The following is a 19,547-nucleotide window of genomic DNA, read 5'->3' as shown; positions in this document are numbered from 1 at the left end:
TCTATGATTTTTCCTCTTGCCATCAAGACTCCAAGCTGCAGCGAAAGGTGGCGCTGCAGTAGAGCGGCGTGCTCCAGCACCCCCGGCTGTCATCGCGTAAATAGGCACGTTTTCGCTACACTGCACACTACACCGTACACCGTACTGCATGTACCGCATAACTCTAGTACCGCAGTCTCCTGCTGTGACCATACATAGACTATGGTCCCTAGAATATATAGAATATAATATTCTAGGGACCACACATAGGCGGCTTTTCATCTTTGTCCAGTGTTTGAGCATAGAATAAAGAACAAACTGGTTATGAACCGGTATGTTGTTTGTAGCAACGTGGCAGTTTGTAGTTGTTTGCTTCTTCATTTAAACAAAGATGGCGACAGAAAGCACATCATATTGTTTCTCGGTCCTTTCTTTGTAAACTTTTCACTTCCTAAAAAAACTTCAGCTTTACAATATAATTAGATGCTAAACGAAAGTTCTATAGAAGCTCTATAGAGGTTCCTTCCTCCATGTCTAGAGGGAACTCTGGCGCTGCAGTCATTGTCCTACCATAGGAATGATACGAGAGATGGGAAGCCATGGAGGGAAGCACATGGATTTGTCTGATGTTCGTGCTTGTAGATTCAGACGTTCTTGAGGCTTTGTATATTACGCTATATAAATCTTATTGTAGTAAATTTCAGAGCAATCTGTACTCTTCGAAGTGCAGAAGACGCTGCGAACACACACAATCGCTGCTAATTGCAACGATTGAGCTTGTCGAGGTGGCCGCATCGAAACTCGCCAAGCGTCTCGAGGCACTGGCATGCCCGTGATAAATTGATAAAGACGTCAAACATATATCGCTCGACGAGGCGTGCGTCCGTGGCTTAATGATTTCAATATAAGACCAAAGTTGCTAATGTTTAGAAATGGAGCACTGTACTGGTCTAGCTAAAAAGCTGAAGCTTAATCCGAAACACACAAACAAAAATGATTTTTTTTTTTGGGGGGGGGGGGGGGGTGTCGTGCCCCCTTCGCCACTCTGCTTTATACATTTATGGTAGTGCGATATATTCAGAATTTACTTGTTTATTCTGCTGCGTGGTAATTAAAAGCACACACACGAAAAAGTTGTGCAGCCTCTTCGGATGTTGCGATATTTGGACGTATTAATCTGCTTATTTTGAGTGACAGCTCAATCACTAACTTTTTTTTTCATCATTTCAAATCACTCCTTTTTTCGTGTGACGGGACTAATCTTAAAAACCAGCTGAATGCTCCGCACGTATCGTGGTTCACTGAAGCAGCGTCAATAATATTCGCGATTATGGGCTTAGCATGCCAATTCGAGTCGATTCTCCTACTTCGTACACAGCAATACAAGAAGGAACAGAAAAATAAGCAGAATTCTTATAATTTCCTGAACTATCACTAGCAGTCTGCTAAAAACAAAATTTTATTCGGCTTTGAATGCACTGTCGTGGAGCGCTTTGCCTTGCGCATATTAAAAAATAAATTTATTTCATGATGATTCTCTTGTGCTTTTCAGGCATCAGTGGCGTATAGCCAGGGTGGGGGGAGTCAACTGGGCACGTCCCCCGCCACCCACCTTGAAATTTCTGCATAAATATTGGGACTTGCCTTGATATCCCTTCTCCCCTCCCCCTTCCCGTCTCCAGTCAACTGACCCCCCCTAAAAAAAATTCTTCCTCGGGCCTGCCAGACATCACCTCCATAGAGTTTCATGCAAGAAACTCTTTCGTTACCACCACCTGGCCATGCTATGCCACCATAGCCACGCCACTGCCAGGCATGCGTGCTGTATGAGCGGCTGCGGATGTTTTGCGTATTTACTATTTTCTTGTGATTATTTTTTGTTATACCGTTATTACTCTATTGCCTTTTGCGTGCGTGCTGCCAGAACTGCAGAGGCGCAGACGAGCATGGAGTGCCAGCAGCCTGTGTCTGCTGCCGCGCATGCGCGCTCTCGCTTGTAGGCGTCAGTCACGTGATTTAGTAGGAGGTGCAAGCGGTGCAAGCGACTCCGGCGACTCAAGCGCGGTCGGCGCGGTTGTGAAGGGGGCCGCGTCGACCGTGTGAATGTTTCCGCTCGCACGGTATATGTTTATCGATGCGTGCGAAAATAAAATCTATAGTTGAAAGTGAAGCGCTGTGTCTGTGTATCTGCTTCTACGTCCTCGTCCAGTCGCGCTTATACACTCTACCATGGGGCCACGCCGGTTGTTGGTGGTAGCAACAAAAGTTGGCTCTTTATGGTAGCAGGCAAATCTTGCTTAGGCGGAAACCGCGTATTGCGATTTTGGAAAACTTGAGGGCCTCGTAGTTCGAAAATGCGCTAGGAGTCAAGGGCACTATATGTTACTTCCTTAGCGTAAACGCTGTGCTATTGAATTAAAGCGAAGACTGTCGCTATAAGGCTAGGAACCGAATGTATTAAAAACTGTTGGGACAACGAAACCATTTGTGCGCTATCTTATCAGGTGAATCAAGCAGACGGGTCAGTTGATATGCATTCCTTATCAGGTTCAGGCCGGCGGCAGCGTTCGCGGGGTAAAGAGGGTGGTTAGGGAAGTCCGTCACAAAGTATGCTTTAAGTTAGTTTAGCAGAACATTTCAAGATCGTAAGTCTATGCTGACTGAACCGCACGCGCTCATCTTTTGTGGAGAAACGGCGCCGCGCAAAAGAAATAACACGTGTAACGGAACAAGGACACATTAACCGGAAATCCAGACCACATTGATATACGGGCCCTTGTTCGATGGTAGCGTCATTGGCTCTTGCTGATGACGCAGGCAAAATTCGATTGGTAGGCGCATTTTCTTGACTCCACGCGGATGGCACATCTGATTGGCCACGCTTCATCCGGGAGACCGTGGCGCGAGGAATTGTGGGATAGTCGTTGTCGCTTCGTCCTTTGTATCTAAGCCCTCTAAGCGCTTTAGGAGAGTTTCTTGAATGAAATATTTTAAGCCCTTATCCAGGTGTTACGTGATATGCGCTAATCGCGTGTTCAACGGACTGTCCGGTTCACTGTGCGGTCTGCGTGATGCCGAGGTACGTTTTTTTTTTCAATACGCGGCTTCACTAAGTACGGTGATTGAGGTGGACGTTTTGTTTTTGTTGAGCGTGCGCGTGGCGGTGGCGCCTTGCGCGGTCCTAAGTTTCCTGCTTGGCCGCTAGGTTGATGCGCTAAGCCTAGAAGTGGCGACTTGCTTCTCCTAGGCTTTCGGTCCTGGCGTTGCGGTCTGCGATCACGAAGTTGCTGGGGCACGTTGGCGTTTGTGTACGCGTTGTGCGATTTCTCCTGGTGTGGTCGCGAGTTTTGGATGTCGTTGCTCGTCTTCACGGCAGCCTAAACCTAGACGACGTTACCAGTGGTGAAACGCGTTCAGCGTCACCGCGCGAAATGGAAGCTCTCTATGAGGCCGCGCCGGTGACGTCTTCTGCTATTGGTGAAAGGCGCGCTTTAAGGGAAAGGCCGCGAGCCCCGGCACCTCTCGAGTGCATGTCGCTTGTTTCGCCTTCGCGCGCTTTCAAGCAGCTGCGTCGGCCGGCGTTCTGACTTGGTGTATCGTCGCACTCACCCCGACCCGAGGCGATGTGAGTTGATGCTTGGATCGCCGATTCGATATTTTGAAGCTGCCACTTTGAATTATCTCGTAATGTTTCAGTCGCTCAGTGGTGCGACCGACGGGCACGTGAACAACTCGCTGAAAGCCTTCTATGCAAACGGTGTCGTGTTGCACATGAGCTCGTGCGATTTTGAACGCGTTCATCTCCTCATGCGCATGCGAATTGACGCCTTCTTGTGACCACCTCTGTTGGCGTTGAGTTGCTGATTCCCTTCATTGAGGTCCACTTACTTTAGACCTTGGTGCAGACATTTTTCATCGCCGTTTCGAGCGGCAATGCCGCACCATTGGTTTACGGAATGTTCGTTTTTCTTTCCTTCTTTTTTTTAAAAAAAATAGGTTACCTAACGATACGTAAACTTTCAAAGCGGAGCGCAAATGCGTTGAGAGAAGTTTTTTCCCAGAAAGACGTGGATTAAAAACCATATACGGAAGGAAGATCAGCTGCACCGTTTGAAAACCGTGCATGCATTCTTCCGCGCAGGACACGGTAAGACAAAAATTGCAAAACTTCCGTGCGCCTCCGTCCCCTGCGTCGCACTGCCGCGACATCGCAGGCACCAAAATCTTATCACGAGACAGACAACTGGTTACTAAGAAAAAAAAAGAAACATGTTGCCACATTTGTGTCCAAATAAATTTTGCTGTATCGCATTGATGTTATGTTTGCTCGATTGCTCGGATTGGTTGTCAGTTTGCGCACTTCTGCATATTTCTGGTGTATATTATTGTCGTGAATGTTGTTGCTGTACCTTGATTGAGGGAACTGGAACGATGACAGTGTTTGCTTTCAGTTTCTTGTGCTTATTAAATATGTGCGAGTTTATGGAAAGCTTCTAGGACAGAAGGCACAGGAAACGCTCGACGTGTTGTGTTTTGATCTTACCATAAGTGTAACTGGTTCAATATGTGTCTAATGCCAGGGCATTAGTCCAATAAAACTGGTCTATTTGAAGTAAAGTGTAAATGGCAGCTATGGTACTGTGATGTAAGTGCTGAATAATTTTGTGTGAGTTTGCTAGCTGGGCTTATTAGCCATCACCGCAATTTTTGTGACACATGTTGGAAGGCCATGCAAATTCCACACAGTATGATTGCTTAGAATTTTGCATTTTCTTTTTCTAGATTGGAAATGTGTGACTGAAACTGCAACATACAGTAATGTTTGATAAGCTCATTTATTTTCACAAGTTGGATAGAGAACATGTGTGAAGACACAAATTTATAGATTTATAAATGAGTAAGCTGGTGTGGGACCTGTTCAAAAATTTTACAAACAACTCGTACTTAAAATAATACAATTTGTAACAAAAGCAGGGAATGCTAGCTAAGATGTGACAGGGAAGCATTGCAGTGCATTAAACTTTCAAGCTCTCTAACAGTTTGTTATTCCTTTAAATATTGCAGAGGTATAACTGAAATATTGTCATCCTTGTGGAGCATTTAATGGTGTTATCTGAAAAGGTTCCATTTATCATGGGAGCTGGGGACTAACCTTATGTTAACATAAAGACTGTCGCTACAACTGATGAAAGCCAGCCAGACATTTTATAGTGAACAGCCAATTATCTGATGTTACATTTCTTTGTAACATTGCTACTCATGTGATATCAGCTCCGCAAAGTATGCAGGTGCATGCTGCTACAGATAGTGCTGCATGGAGAATTACTCCTGTTGCTAAGTGGTGTATGTTTATGTATTGCTTATGCATCAAGCACAAACCCTTAGCGATTGCAACCTATGTGCAGATGTGTATTATGTGTCGTTTTAAGTCGACGCACATAATTTGCAGTGTGTGCATACAGTAAAAGCTAAGTGTTGATAATGACAGCTGTCTTTATCACTTCTGATAGTGCTATGCTGACTTGTAACTATTATCAGTGCTGCAATTGTACAATGAGCATTACTCTGTTGGACAGCTTCTATCGATGTCAGATTCTCAGATTAAACTTATGGGGCACCTTTCGCTGGCTGCTAGTAGAAGGACTGCCCTTGGTATGTGGCACGGTACAAGCTCTCATGCACATGTTCAGAATGCCCAGCAGTCAAGAGCTAGCCTGGTTTCGCGGGAAAAAATTAAACATTGAGTAGTGCGGTCTGTGTCTTTCTTGAGGGCCAAGGCCAAGTATGAAAACCCACGTTCCCACAAACTAAATATGCGCTTCTGCATGTTTCTAGTTTTCATCTTTATCGCGAATGTTGCTGCTGTACCTTGATTGAGGAAAGTGGAACAATGGCAGTGTTTGCTTTCGGTTGTGTTCAGTACGTTCCAGACCAAATAAACAAATTTAAATTTGCCATCCATTTTCTCCAGTAATGTACAGCCTTCTGCCAAATGAATGAAAACATTGCTGGAAAGAGTAAAAGGCCAGTCTTAATTGATAAGCTGCTTTTCAATTTTTTTTAATGCCTTAAGGGGGGACATGGGTTGTGGAGATTATTTCCCTGCATCTTATGGCCAAATCTGATGAAAACATACAAGCTTACTTAGTTTGTCGTGCTGATTTCAAATATGCAATAATCTTTCTTGTAGGTTCATTAGTTCAGGAGACTGACAGTGCTGCCACTCTATTGTTTCCGGAGACAATGGAAAAAAAACTGCTCAGCAGAAAGTGAATATTATTGCATAGCTAGATACTATAACGTGCAATAACTGCAATGCTGCAAAAAGTTTTCAAATGAAATGTTAATTAGCCATTCTGCAGGTGATCAAAATTCTTTCCTTGACCTAAGGCTACCACACCAAAAGAAAATTCATAAAATGGAAATATACATATGCACAAATTTGAAATTCTGCTCTCAGCACTTTGTAATATGTAGATTAGGCTTTCTGCTAAAGAAAGAATTAGTGCTCCAGCTGTTCTAGATCATGAGATATCACTTCGACAGTCTAGTGAAGTGACCCAAAAACATGTTTTGAGAAAAGTGAGAAAACGTGCAAAACCCTACTTTATTTACAAATTTACAGCTGTAACAGCTCAGTAGGCACCAGACATGTAGTCCTGCTGACTCCCAGCCCCGGTGCGCCGCTTTTTGAGGGACTGGCGCAAATTTTCTGATGCTTTGCACTTCTTGGCTGATGCTGTCATTCGACGCCTATCTTTCTCGGCCATGAGAGTGCGACTTTGCTCGCTCGGATTTAGACATAGTTCTTTCATTATGTCCTTTGAGGCCCTTGCCCTTGCACACAACGATGTTCCCAGTATGACCCACGTTCAGTTCGGCGTAAAGTTCGTGAACCGACCGCGCGCAGTCGCTCGTCAGATTACGCGCCGCGCGATCGGCCGCTGGCGTCAACTTCGTCTTCATGTAGCTCTGGCACGTTTTCGTGTGAAGAGCCCGACGGCTGATGCCCATCAACGAGACAAACGTCATTGAACGCGGTCTGTCGGTTCTCCGTTGCCTGCATGGCACGCGTAGCCAAAACGTTCACAGCGAAGGGTTTCATTCGTTCAGCACTGTGGATGCGCGGCGAGCTCTACACCGACGCAATCTCTCCACAGTTTGCCCACATAAAACGCAGCTTCACAGCGAGTCCGTATTCCCGCTTGTCTCGGACGATTTATAAGGCACCACTGCAGATGTTGCTGTTCGCAAATGTTAATAAAGTGTTCACGGCACTCAAATCCACAATCGTAAACGTAGTCCCATCAGGCGGGCGAAGTGCATCGTCGGTACTGTCACCCACACTCGCGTTTCCTCTCCGTCGCTGGAGCGGAAGACAACTCCGATAGCTTTGCTTTGGCTTTTGCTTCCTCCTCCTCCCGCTTGGAGGGTTGCCGGTAGATCGTATCTTGCCGTACGCGAGCGCTGGGTCGAAGGGTCAACGGCAGGCGGACTTGTCACAGTATCGGCAGCAGCCGATGCGGTCGTTAGGCCTGCCGTTGCTGCATCAACGATTTCGGCATCGGTCGCTGAGGTTGTGGCGTCCTGAGCGTTTTGCAGTGTTGAGCAGCGTTTTTTGAAGTTTCCGATGAGTGTCGGTCCCACTTTTTACGCACCAAACTTGTGCCGCGTTCGAAATTTGCGCTCCGTTTCAGATATCGCGTTGACACTGGGGCAAGATGGCGCACCTCAGTGCGCGGCTCTAAGCGCGGAGCAGACGATGGCCATGCAGTTCCGCCAATCGGGAGGCAAGCTCAAGTCACGTGCACCGAGTGACGAATAGGAGGGCGTTCTAGTACCTTTTTTGCCGCGCATTTTTTAAGTGGCCAATGGCTGAATGGGCCCCGTTCTGGCGGGAATTTGAAGGGAAAAGTCGCCTCTTTCAAATGAGACCAAGATGTCCGCACTAGCACACGTGGAAGAGCAGGCGCGCGTTTCGGAAAATATGCCGTTTCAGCGCAAGTTCCGCCTGAAATTCAGCTAGTACATGTCGTATAAGGCGTCACTGCGGCTAAAATACTGATGTTATCGGTATGAAATTAACAATATATATGCAATAATAGCTGTACATTCCAAAAATGCAATAAGAAAAATCGAGTTTTTTTCGCGATTTTTGGTCGCCACAACCCCTGTCCCTCCTTAACTCCAGTGCCAGTACATAGGTGTGATTCACTAGAATAGCAGCTTGGGCTTGTTGGTTTTCCATCCTGGTGTTAACAGCGCAAAACGTAGGCAGGACACGAGACCAGAAGACGACACCACAAGCGCTGACTTTCAACAACGTTTATTTTAAAAGAAACACGTCTTCTTATACCATTGCCCACACGTGTCGCAGTCACGGGATTGCACATCATGTGAAACGCGCACTTTTTCTTTGCACCGCAGAATTCAGATGTTGTGAAGTGCTGAAAAAACACAATGACCAGCTGGTTCGGGAGATAATTGAGGCAGCCGAGATTTCCAGACTTCGGGATCAATGCATTAGCACGCTGTCCTTGTTACTAACAAAAAAAGAACTTTAGCTTTTGCACATACAACCACTATCTTGAGTGCAAAAAAAAAAAAAGTGCATGTTTCACATGATGTGCAATCACGTGACTGCAACACGTGTGGGAAATGGTACAATAAGCCGTGTTTCTTTTCAAATAAACATTGTTGAAAGTCAGCGCTTTTGATGTCGGCTTCTCATCTCGTGTCCCGTCTGTTTTGCGCTGTTAACACTAAGGATAGGTGTGATGTCACATTAACTTTTTTTTCTCGTATTCAGCTGTTTTGGTTGAGGAAACATACTTGAACTTGCAAAATTGGATAATTAGTTCAGAATGCAATACAATCATTTGTTTTCAATAAACAATGAACTTTATAAATGGTGTCAAAATCCTTGACATCACAACAAGCTGGTGTGAGCAATTGAGGATGGCATTGCCAACACTTCTTATTTTTTAGCCTTTTTTGGCTTATAAAGCTTCCTCGCTTGGTGAGAGTTGCTGTTTTGCTATTGCAGGTGTTCAACTTACCAAACCTAGTCACATGCACACTTTCAAGGACCATTGAAACAAAATGCTGTTGAGTCCCACTGGCTTCCTCCTGTGAGCTTGCACAGGAGTACAAATTAGGCAAGCAGATTTCAATGACCTTTGGCTTCAAGGTAATTGTGAACGAACTTGGTAACTGTGGTACATAGCTCAACTTGATTTTCCTCTTCAAGGCTTCTAGTGGTCCTCGAAATGCTTTAATTTAAAATGGTCATATTCAAGGCTTTGCAAGCCCTCAAGTTTCACGGAACACTTTTAAGATCTTTCAAGTTTGCTTTCAGCTAAGCTTAGTAGGTTTTACTCGTGCATTCTACCATGTGGTTTTTGGAAGCCAAGAGTCAATCCAATCCAGTTAATGTGCTTGTGGTCGCAATCTCGTTGTGGTGGCAGGTAATGGCTTGGGAAAAGGCTTAGTGAGCATCCATCTGCAATAAAAGAGGTTTCTCGTTTAAGGCAGTGTTTTGTTTTGAAGCTGTCAAGCATTATAGTTCTTAACAATTGACAATGCTTTGTCGGGTCCTATAAGTCCTTGAATATCTTTGGAATTTTTTCTGCAGAAGCTGCTATGAACCTTGCGTTCCTCTAAGGGTTATGCGCCACACAGTATAGTTTTTGCGAGCCTTCTGTTCCAGATGCTATTAGAGTGCGAGATGAGTGGAAGAAAGAAATATTCATAGTTGCAGGATTCCTACAGCTGTGACTGTCAACCGGCTGCGATAGAACAGTGTTGCGCTGCTGAGCTCGAGGGTTCAATCCTAGCTGTGGTGGCAGCTGCACTGGGGTTGGGAGCTCTCAGTGTGGCATGCCTCATAACTAACCAGATGGTGGTTTTGGCATGTAGAACCCCACAATTTCTTTTTTGCGTTTGAATGTCGTGCATCATTAGTAAGGGTTCTGCAACTTGATATTATCTAGCGTGTCTGCTACTAGTTTCCGTGAATATTGAGATGCCTTGTATCTTGTATCCATACTTTGGATCTGTCAGCTCAACAAAACTGACATACACAGGAAGAGAGTGACTTCAAAGTTATCGACATTGTCCAAACGAGAGATGTCGCTGCGTTTTGATGGGGGTCTTGGTGAAGACATGCGTTCAAGTGTTGGCTCCAGACATTCCCTGTTTGACCACTATTGATCAGCTCGAGCTTGTTTAGGCCACAGAAAATTTCCTATATAAAAGTGAACTGCAACAAAATTTCAAGCCGTGCAATAAAAAGCCCAGTTTAAGATATTGTAGGTAAAGCTGAGCCTTCGTGCAAAATTCTACATCTGAAATACAAGGGAAATTGTCCTGAAACGCTAAAAAAAATGCCCCTATTTTAATGCTAAAACTGGGGAAAAAGAACAAAGATGCGTTGCCATAACTGTTTGCCTAAAATGATGCGTGACCTAGAACGCGCAGCTCCTCGGCATGACCTTCGAGATTAGGTGGCACATGCTGCGGGGTGAGAAATCTTGCGTCCTAGTTGCTGAACACCAGGCGCACACATTGCCTGCTTAGTTGCTTATTAAAGGCTGGTAATAAGAAAATTATACAATTACCAGCCCTGCTGCTTTGCCAAGATTGTTTCATTTGTATGTACTAATTTATAACCAATTTAGCCAAAGGGAAATATTGTCGCATTTAGTCTTTATTAACCGATTTAAAAATGCTGCCTTTGGAGTTGGCTCATACCAACTTGCAGAGATTACAATTTTGCTGACGTTCTTTGAGAGGCTGCTTCACAAAAGCGAATAAGACTGACTTTTAGGTCACTGATTTCATCTCAGATGGGTGCATGTTTTTAATATAAACTTGGAGGCATGACATGTAATAGGTCAAATTTGTGTGATGCAGACTGTGTTGAATTATTGTTTTTTGCCATTATAGGGGCAGAAGATAGCCTGATTATTTAAGATAGTAAATTTAAGGAGGTTACTCTGTAGGCTGTGTGTGAATTATTGGTTTCTACTGTTGCAGTCCTGTTTGATGTCTTCTAAATTCAGTGTGTAGCAATGCATATCTTAATTTGTTTGAGATGAAAATTTCGAGCTTCTGCATGACAGTTTTTTAACTCGTACATTTTATTACGAGTTCATGCATTTTCTCTGTGCATGAAGTAGCAGTCCACATTAATTCATTTTGAGCACTGGAGCCTTGAAGTATGCTCTGGTAAAATTTCTGTTTATATTTGCTTGCTGTGGAAACAGGTGTACTTTGCACATGTGATCTGATCCTCATTTGCAATAGAATTATTACTTTTGATAACTTTCCTTACACTACTTTGCTCTGTCTTTCACCAGTTTTAAAGCATTGCTGACTTTGAGATCGTCCTTGCCATTCAGAGAGACCTTTCCTGGGCCAGCCTCGTTTTTTGTTATCTTTTGAGATTTAAGAATTATTTTAATTACTTCAGTAAGAAAGGAAACATACAGGATGTAGCTGTTACGTTTTCTTATTATTTGGCCAAACTGTTTCTTGAGCCATGGTTTCTTAATCTGTGACATTGACTGTCCGCTGGATGTATTTATTCACAACTTCCACGTTTGTTTGCCACTGCATGCATTTCGTGAAGTTGGGAAGTTGCGGATTTTGGTGGCACTGTAGCAAGCATGTGGCGCCCCCTGTGTCCAGCTCCATGGAAATCCATGCAGATTTCGACGGTCACCATGTACGGCGGCACAGACGTACGCTTCTAAGGCTAGGTCCTGGGTTAATTGTATATTACTAGAAATTAATCACATTGCCTTCTAAAGGAGCCAAAGGTTGAAATAGCAAGTGTCGGGAACTTTTACTGCATGGGCGAAGTACAAAAAATAATTTGAAATCCGTGATGTCACACTGACGTACTGGGGTAGTGGCATAAAATTAAAGAATTTAAAACATTGACCTTCATTTTCTCCTTACTAATCAGCATATTATTGCAGAATTAACGAAGTTGAAGTTTTCGAAGAATACTTTGTCAGTGTGAACTGATTGTGTTTCTTTTTAGTGTCTCTTTAACGGGGCCCTGAACTGCCCCTCGGGCTTTGTGAAAAAACAGATCTCGCAGATAGCATACGCTGCTGTGAACATCTCAGCCAAATTTGTTCAGTTGTGCATTGCACATGGGGTTCACAAGTGGAGCGAGAAGTAACTTTTTCTTCAGAAACCCTCTTTTTTAAACGGAGGCCTTCTCCTTGCCCATTTCGAAGCTGCCATATATGTTGTCATTTGCAAGATTCCCATAGATAGCTGCAGTTGGCTGATAGCAGACATCAATAAAGGGGGTGTTTGGATCACTGTGCTTTTTTACATAGTTATTTTGTATGATGGTTGGTGTTGTGAACTAAACAGGCTGAAGTGAAAACTTGTTTCGAGTTCCGCTCAAGAATTACATACTTCAGGAAGAAACCGGCTATCATCTGCTCACACATGGCCATGCCCACTCACGTAGGAATAAAGCTTTGGCCATGCTGCTTTTTGCTGTAGTAGCCATGGGGTCTCGCTTATTTCTGGTTAGTTTTGAACACTTGCCTCTGACCGCATGAAACTTAAGCCCAGACCACACGTAATGCTTAGTAGTGTGCACTTACTCCTGGCCGCTTTTGCCTCAATGTCTTGACATAAATTGCTTTGTATAATTAGCGCTTCAAAATGTGCCATTTGGATGTGGTTGCTATCTATCGATCAAGCTGGCACAGGAGAAATCCGGCCCGCACCACGTAGCACGGCCAGACTAGCACGTCAGCATGCGCTCTAGCCCTGTTGTGCACGTAGCAAACATTGTGTTATACTGCATGTATGCAGTACAGTTAGCCACTATAGTTGCATGTACATGCGTCTGCTGTGGGTGCCGCGGCGAGCCCCCTCGCCATTGAGACGCTCGGGACAACTGCGTGCTCAGATTGGTCTGTGTAGATAACATGGCTGCAAGCCCATGGCGATGCGCACGAGCCTGAGCAGTCGCATCTGACTGGTAGAGGTCGCTTGCTTCCAGTGTTTTCCCACCTTCAATGTGTGTTGCCATCATGGTCAAAGATCGTTACATTAGCAGCAGTGTTGTCAATTGAACGGTCTTCCCACTAAATTTAGCGGTTTATTGACATGCCTAGCAGGAAAATTTGTTCTCTTCTGCGGGTGGCAGGCTTTTGTCAGTTTCGTTGTAATGGTGGCTTCAATTTAACGTTACAAAAACTTCATTTTCTTTACAAGAATTTGTGCTTCATGTGTCCCAAACATGCAGCTTATTCATGCCCCTTCGGGGAAGTAAGAAGGAATTATCATCACTCACAAACAGTGTGCTTCGCATTTCTACTTTGCCTTTCCCCCAACCTTACTGTGCGGGGTGGTCTTCGAAGCAGTGATAAATGCTGCTTCAGTTACACGCTGCCCAAACATTTTTTCAAGATTGGCATGATGGAGATGTACTGGGTCAGCGATAGCATCGACCCTAGACCCAGCCACGCCAGAGAGCAAATAAACACGGAGGACATGTGGTCATACCAAGATGAAACGGAGAACATCTTTCTGTAATATTAATCACTGCTTGGTAATTTAACTTGTTTTCTTGCCAGTGATTGTAACTCATGGAAATGTCTTCCTTTTTTCCTTTTTCAATATGCTTGCACACTTCACAGTCGCACAAAACAGCACCTATTAATATTGCTTTTATATAGTTTATTCCATTATGGACAAAAAGAAGCAGACTTTTCTGTCTAGTATAACTTTCTTTCAACGGTTTACATTGATGCAATAAAACATATTTTGAATGTGATTCTGATATTTGTCTGCATTTAGTGGGTTTTTAGCAGATTTGGGTGCTCATATTTTGGGTTTTAGAATTCATTCAGGTCTTGACTAGCAAGCTCTTAATTTCCAATTGGCAACACTGGTTAGGAATTCTTACAACGTGAATCCGGACTGCGGAATATATCTCTGAGCTGTTGTGCATGCTGTTGATGTACTTGCACGAGTGAACATACAGGCGACGCTTTGTTCAAGCCACGCAAATTGTGTGATTGCCATAGAGATTAGTGCGAAAGGAAATGTGCTGCTCATGCCACTCAGTATGAGAAACACAGTCGGGTGCAACTATCCAGTACACTGTAGCACAGCAAAAAGATGAGGCCAACATTATCATAGTAACAGTGACAAGCAGTTTGGGTTGCCAAAAGTTCCTGCGAATTTCTGCTGAAAGGAGATACAACATTGAAGTCAGGCGACGTAATGCCATAGGCGAAACGGTATGACTGGTGCCACCCCATTTCTTCAGAACAGAGGATGTTGAAGGGGAATGAGAAAGGTAAATATTGCACTTGTAGTATCTACGCTTGTACTAGGTCTTTTAAAAAAATTATTTCGATTATATATTCCTGGTAGGCACCGTACTTGTACCAAGGCGTTATATAGGCTTTAAAAAAAAGTGCTTCGGGGCCCCTTCCAATTGGCGCCCATAGCACCAGTTTACCTAGCAGAGTGAGCAGTACACTGAAGTTATATTAACTGTTGTTCTAATTCAAATCTAAAAATGATAGTGGAAAAGGGAAATGAAAGGAAGAAAAAAAAAACTTGTTGCAGGGTGGGGTCAAACCCGCATTCTGCCTTATGCATGCAATGCTTTCTCAATTGAGTTACAGAGACAGGTGTACCATTATTCACACCCTTGAGTATTTGTGTATGTCTGCTAGATCTAGCTTTTGGGGTGTGAACTTTGGGAGCCAGAATCACTTCATGGCAGTGGTGGCAAATGAGGGACATAACCTTAGCAGCCGGTGTCTCATAGTTTACTTGTGAGCATGCAACTGGCCAATTAGTGCTTGTATGCTACCTCATGGCAAGGAAATGACAGGATGACACGCGTCTTGTTCTAATTCAGCACTGTTTTTATTTTCTGTGCACCAACTCTGTTGAGAATGCAACACTCCATTTTGGAGCAATGGTGTTCTGTGGCCACGTGCAAGGTTTGTTTCCTGTCTGCAGTGACCACATTATGATGTGTGCAGAATGCAAGAACAGTTTAATACTGCAACCTAGTTGCATGTCAACAGACAGGCAAAAGACAAATTTAAGCTAGAGCTTTCTGCTACCCCTTGCATGGTACAGCTTTGGGGCCTCAAATCCCGTCGGCGGTTATGTATATTCTGATGCTGGATTTTGTAGTGCAGCAAATTATGTGTCGCAAATTCTTAAAATATGGCATTATCGAGCAGGCTTGATGTGTTAAGGAATTATTCTAAACACGACTGAAATTCCGGGAATGGCTTCCACTGTTGGGCATACCTTCTCTACAGATGAAAAGGGCCTTTCAATCAACAAATTTTTTTGCAGTGCACTTCTGTCTCTTATAGGAATTGGTGTTGCAATGATCTAGTTCTATCTGAAATGCTCTGATGCGAGGATCAGGTCTTTGCAATTTTTGTAAATGCACATACTAGGTGGTGTCCAAATTGTACCTCCCAACGATGGCTCCTTTGGCATAACAGAAGACAATGTCGAAGCCCATGCTTTTGTTTACTGAAGTCCCCAGAAGTTATGGCTGGAGCCATAACCACGTCATGTGTGCCATCCTTTGAATACATTACCTATTTGTGAGAAAGGGCTGCTGCAAATATTCTCTGTACCCGTTTCTTCATTAGCAGACACTCTGGCAGCATCACCTCTTCATGACGAAATTTTGTATGCATAAATTTAGTTTCAGCGTGGAATAAACGTAAGAGCAAAACTCCAGAAAAAAAAAAGCAAAACTTGCAGGGTTGGAACTGCTGCACTGCTTCAGCCTTTTGTCTTTATTTTCTCAAACAGATGACAATGGTTCCTGGCTTTCTTCTGTGGCCTGGCTGTGTGAAGCACTGTCTAAGCATGGGCGCGACAACGCCCTAGCCACCCAGCATGGACAGTGCTAAAAGTGGCGGAGAAGTTGAGTTGGCTGTGCCTGGAGTTGACCGAGCACCGTTGTCATCGCCAGCAGGTTCTGTTGACCGACTGCTGCACCAGACTGCGGAAGAGGAAGAGATGGAGGCGAAGGGCCTCAACACATCTGGCGAAATGGACTTCCTCATTCTGGATGAGGTGAAGGTTGACGAGGAGCAAGAAGGCAGGAGCGAGTGAGTGATTAGCGGTCTCTGAATGTGAAGGCATTGGGGGACTCTTTCTGCAGTGGTTACAGCCACATGAAGCCAGTAGACAGTGGAGCCAAGGAAAGCATAGGGGACGTTAACTGTCAATTGAAATGTAGGATTAAAATTCAATGTTGATTTCGCGGTAAATGCGAGAGAAATGCGGGAGCATTACGTCGCACCTCTTTGAGGTCCCAAATCCATGGTTTATGCCCGTGTCACACGGGCTCCCACGAGCTGCTTTAGGATAGGGGAGCGCGAGACTTCCTGAGGGAGTTCGACCTCAAGGAAGTTGTGGTCATGTCGCATGGCCAATAAAGAGTTCTTAAAGGTAGCCGCCAGAGGCTCGTACAGTGGTGTTTGTTTTTTACACAAGTACAAGAATGTAACTTCTAATTACACTCATAGCTATTATAATTAATGTGAAAGACATACACCTCATTAAGAATCGAAGTGAGCTTGCTAAACATAGCATTGCTGAGAACGGCGCTAGCCACCCCGTGCTTATGTGTCGTTTTCATGGAGAAAGGGAAAAAAACTCCATAGGGGTTTCCTTTGCGGCGTGGCTAGCCACCATAGCGTGGCGAGTGGGTTCTGCATTCTGCTACCCAAACTGCTGCAAACTATACTAAAACGCAACATTTCGTGCACGATGACCTTGTGGGCTTTCCTGTTGTCTACTGTGCCGGTGTCATTCAGGAGTGACCACACCAACCACAGCATGACTTGCACGACAAAGGCTACGTTTGCATGAACCCGACGCGAGCAGGTCGAGTCAAGGGTCAAACTGACAGAGCCCGACGTGACCGTGTTCATATGAACTCGCTTCTTACGAGTCTGGACAATGATGGCACACATTGTCAAATCGAGACATCAACGCATTCGAACTGGCCTTGTGATTACCGCTGCCATCGGTAACAGCTCTATTTCACGAGTCTTATCACTACGATGAGGCTGTGCTGCACAGTGCTTTGTCTTGGTCTTGTCCTGATGCTATTCCCATTGCCGGCGCATAAATTGCGACATCGCACCGTTCCCACGCAAGTCTTGGGGCTGGCGGGCCAGACCCATCCTTGTTTATGCGCACATTGCAAACGGGTTGGGCTAGCTCAACCTACCCCACGAAGGCTGGCTGACTCAGCCGGTCTGGACACTTGTTCTTTGACTGGCTAGCAGTAACGTGAACTCAACAGGCATATTCCAGCTCGACAAGCCGACCCGACCCGATTCTGTAGGGTTCGTGTCAACACCGTGAAAGATGAGAAACACATGCCGCTAAGCGGCCTTGGTCAAGAGTATTGTGCAGTGGCAAGCATAACTGTTGCTGGATTGTGCTTTAATTTTTATTCAAGACAAATGTTCGAAACACACAAAGCATTACTTATAATGCAAACAACAATTAAATTATCAGCTTTACAACAAGTACAGACACGAGAGTGCCCCCTTAAGCTGCCGAGGGAGACCGCCGATCTCCTTTGACCAAAAGCTCCATTAAACTCCCTTAGTGGAAGGGCGACCGTGTGATGGCGAGTGCATCTCTTGAGATGCAGACGACGGAGTTGGAAGGAGTTTACAAGTGCCTGCGTGACAGGGGTACAGTCGAAAACGGCGTTAACGAAATTCCGCGACGACGAAATATTTTTGTATCGCCGGCGAATGCCCATAAGATTCACTGCATTTCATACCCTTCGACAACAAAATGTTGCTGTAGTATAATCCCACATCAGCGACATTTGCCGGAACGTAACGCCGCACATTACTTTCTCACGCAAGGCTAGCAGGCTCCAAAATGTGCTCAAATGCAATTGCATTGCACTAAAAGTGCATAAAATACAATCGAACCCGGCTATATCCAACTTGCAAAAAAATGCCTATCAGTTCAATATAGGGCATAATTTGATATAAGCCTGCTAAAGAATTGGACGTCATAAAAACACATACCATTTATAAAATCACTTTATTAATGAAACTAGCTTAGTTTTAAAACTTTTTGTGCGCAAAACAGGGACGAAGAATAGGGGCAACACAAGGACGAGCGCTCGTCCTTGTGTTGCCCCTATTCTTCGTCCCTGTTTGTTTGCGCACAAAAAGTTTTAAGATGAATCTGTTCCAACTAGGCTGACTCGCAGTTAGCTTAGTTTTGCATGAAATAGTCCTGTATTTTCTTCCGCTTGGGTAATTTTGCTACCTGTGACGCACGCATTTCTCCACATTGTCTAAAGAGTTTGAGCAGCTGAGGCCGCAACCTTTCATATTCGCACAGAAACACCAGACTAGTGCGAGTGCACCAATCACCTCGGCGGATGTGGGCAAAGGACCATCGTTGCTTTCCTCTTTGTGGCCACTTTCACTTGTGCTCAATACCATGTCGGCAATGTAATCTTCCTTGTCGGGCTCTCCCGTGGTCGCAACGCCATCATCTGCACTCGACTGTTGACTCGTCAACAGCTTCCGGAAATTTTGACAGCTCGCTCCAAACTTCGGCAACACCGGCAACGGCTTCATCGCGCTCATCAGAATTTACAGTCATCACCGGGTATGCAGTAGCCAGCACGTCTGAAGCACTTTCAGATGAACCACTTGTACACGGCCGTGCTTACACGTCGGCCGCCACGGGCACAGGGTTGCAAGTTTGTCCGCTTTAGCCCTAATCTCCGCCTTCAAGATCGTGCCGAGAGTGCTCCTCGGAATCTTGCATGCTGTGGGCTCATCCGACTTCTCATCGCATTCAATCCGATTTATGATTTCAAGCTTCACGGCGAAAAGCTAATTCTGCCGCTTCACCACGGCAACACTGCAGGAGAAGGCCCACAAGATAAAAATGGCCAGGCTTAGCTTGGTTAAGCCAAGAATGCGTTGCATATTGCGCGGTCTTTTTTTTTTGAGGGCGAGGTATTGCTTGGGCGGCACTCGATTTTCTCGGCAATACTTGGTTATACGTGGATTTACTCGGTAATACTTGGTTTAGCTATTTTAATTCTTGGTCATTCTGTGTGCAAGTACCAGTAGTGAGGCGAGAAGTGCTGTAGCGGCTATATACGTGGTTGCCGGTGAAGCTAATGCAGAATGTACAAATGCAGCTCCAGCACCGGCGTCAATCATAGCGCAGCGCCCCTAGCGGGAGGAGCGGGAGTCAGGTGGTGGCTGCGGCCGCGCGCGACTGCGCCAATTGGGGCCCAGCTTTTCCTCCCTGACGTCACGCACCGGCGCAGCGCCCCTAACGGGAGTCAGGTGGTGGCTGCGGCCGCGCGCGACTGCGCGAGTTGGGGCCCAGCTTTTCCTCCGGCTGTCGTGACGTCACGTCACGTGGTTGCGCTAAAGGTCAATGGTGGCTGCCTGGTCGCGCCCAAGGGCTGAACTGAGTGATTGCAATATGCAACGCATAAAAACACTATGAACCAGAAAAGAAAAGCA

The 19,547-nt window shown here is 45.1% G+C and overlaps 1 protein-coding gene across 14 annotated transcripts in view; it reads left to right on the top strand.

The window, feature by feature from the left end:
- The first annotated feature begins 2,888 nt into the window (after positions 1-2,888).
- The window catches only part of LOC140219912 (uncharacterized), a 178,018-nt gene continuing 161,359 nt past the window's right edge, over positions 2,889-19,547 (top strand). For 8 of the 14 annotated variants that reach the window (XM_072290086.1, XM_072290087.1, XM_072290083.1 and 5 more), the window contains exons 1-2: positions 2,889-3,058; positions 15,820-16,121. In XM_072290086.1, the coding sequence (XP_072146187.1) occupies positions 15,907-16,121 (215 nt within the window). In that variant the 5' untranslated portion in view covers positions 2,889-3,058; positions 15,820-15,906. Of the gene's footprint in view, positions 3,059-3,181; positions 3,605-9,025; positions 9,170-10,718; positions 13,568-15,819; positions 16,122-19,547 lie in introns of those variants that run through there. The other 6 variants (XM_072290089.1, XM_072290088.1, XM_072290078.1 and 3 more) reach the window with 5 other exon arrangements.

Source organism: Dermacentor andersoni, chromosome 8, assembly GCF_023375885.2.
Source record: "Dermacentor andersoni chromosome 8, qqDerAnde1_hic_scaffold, whole genome shotgun sequence".
Lineage (NCBI taxonomy): Eukaryota > Metazoa > Arthropoda > Arachnida > Ixodida > Ixodidae > Dermacentor > Dermacentor andersoni.
This window is presented reverse-complemented; position numbering and strand designations above follow the sequence as displayed.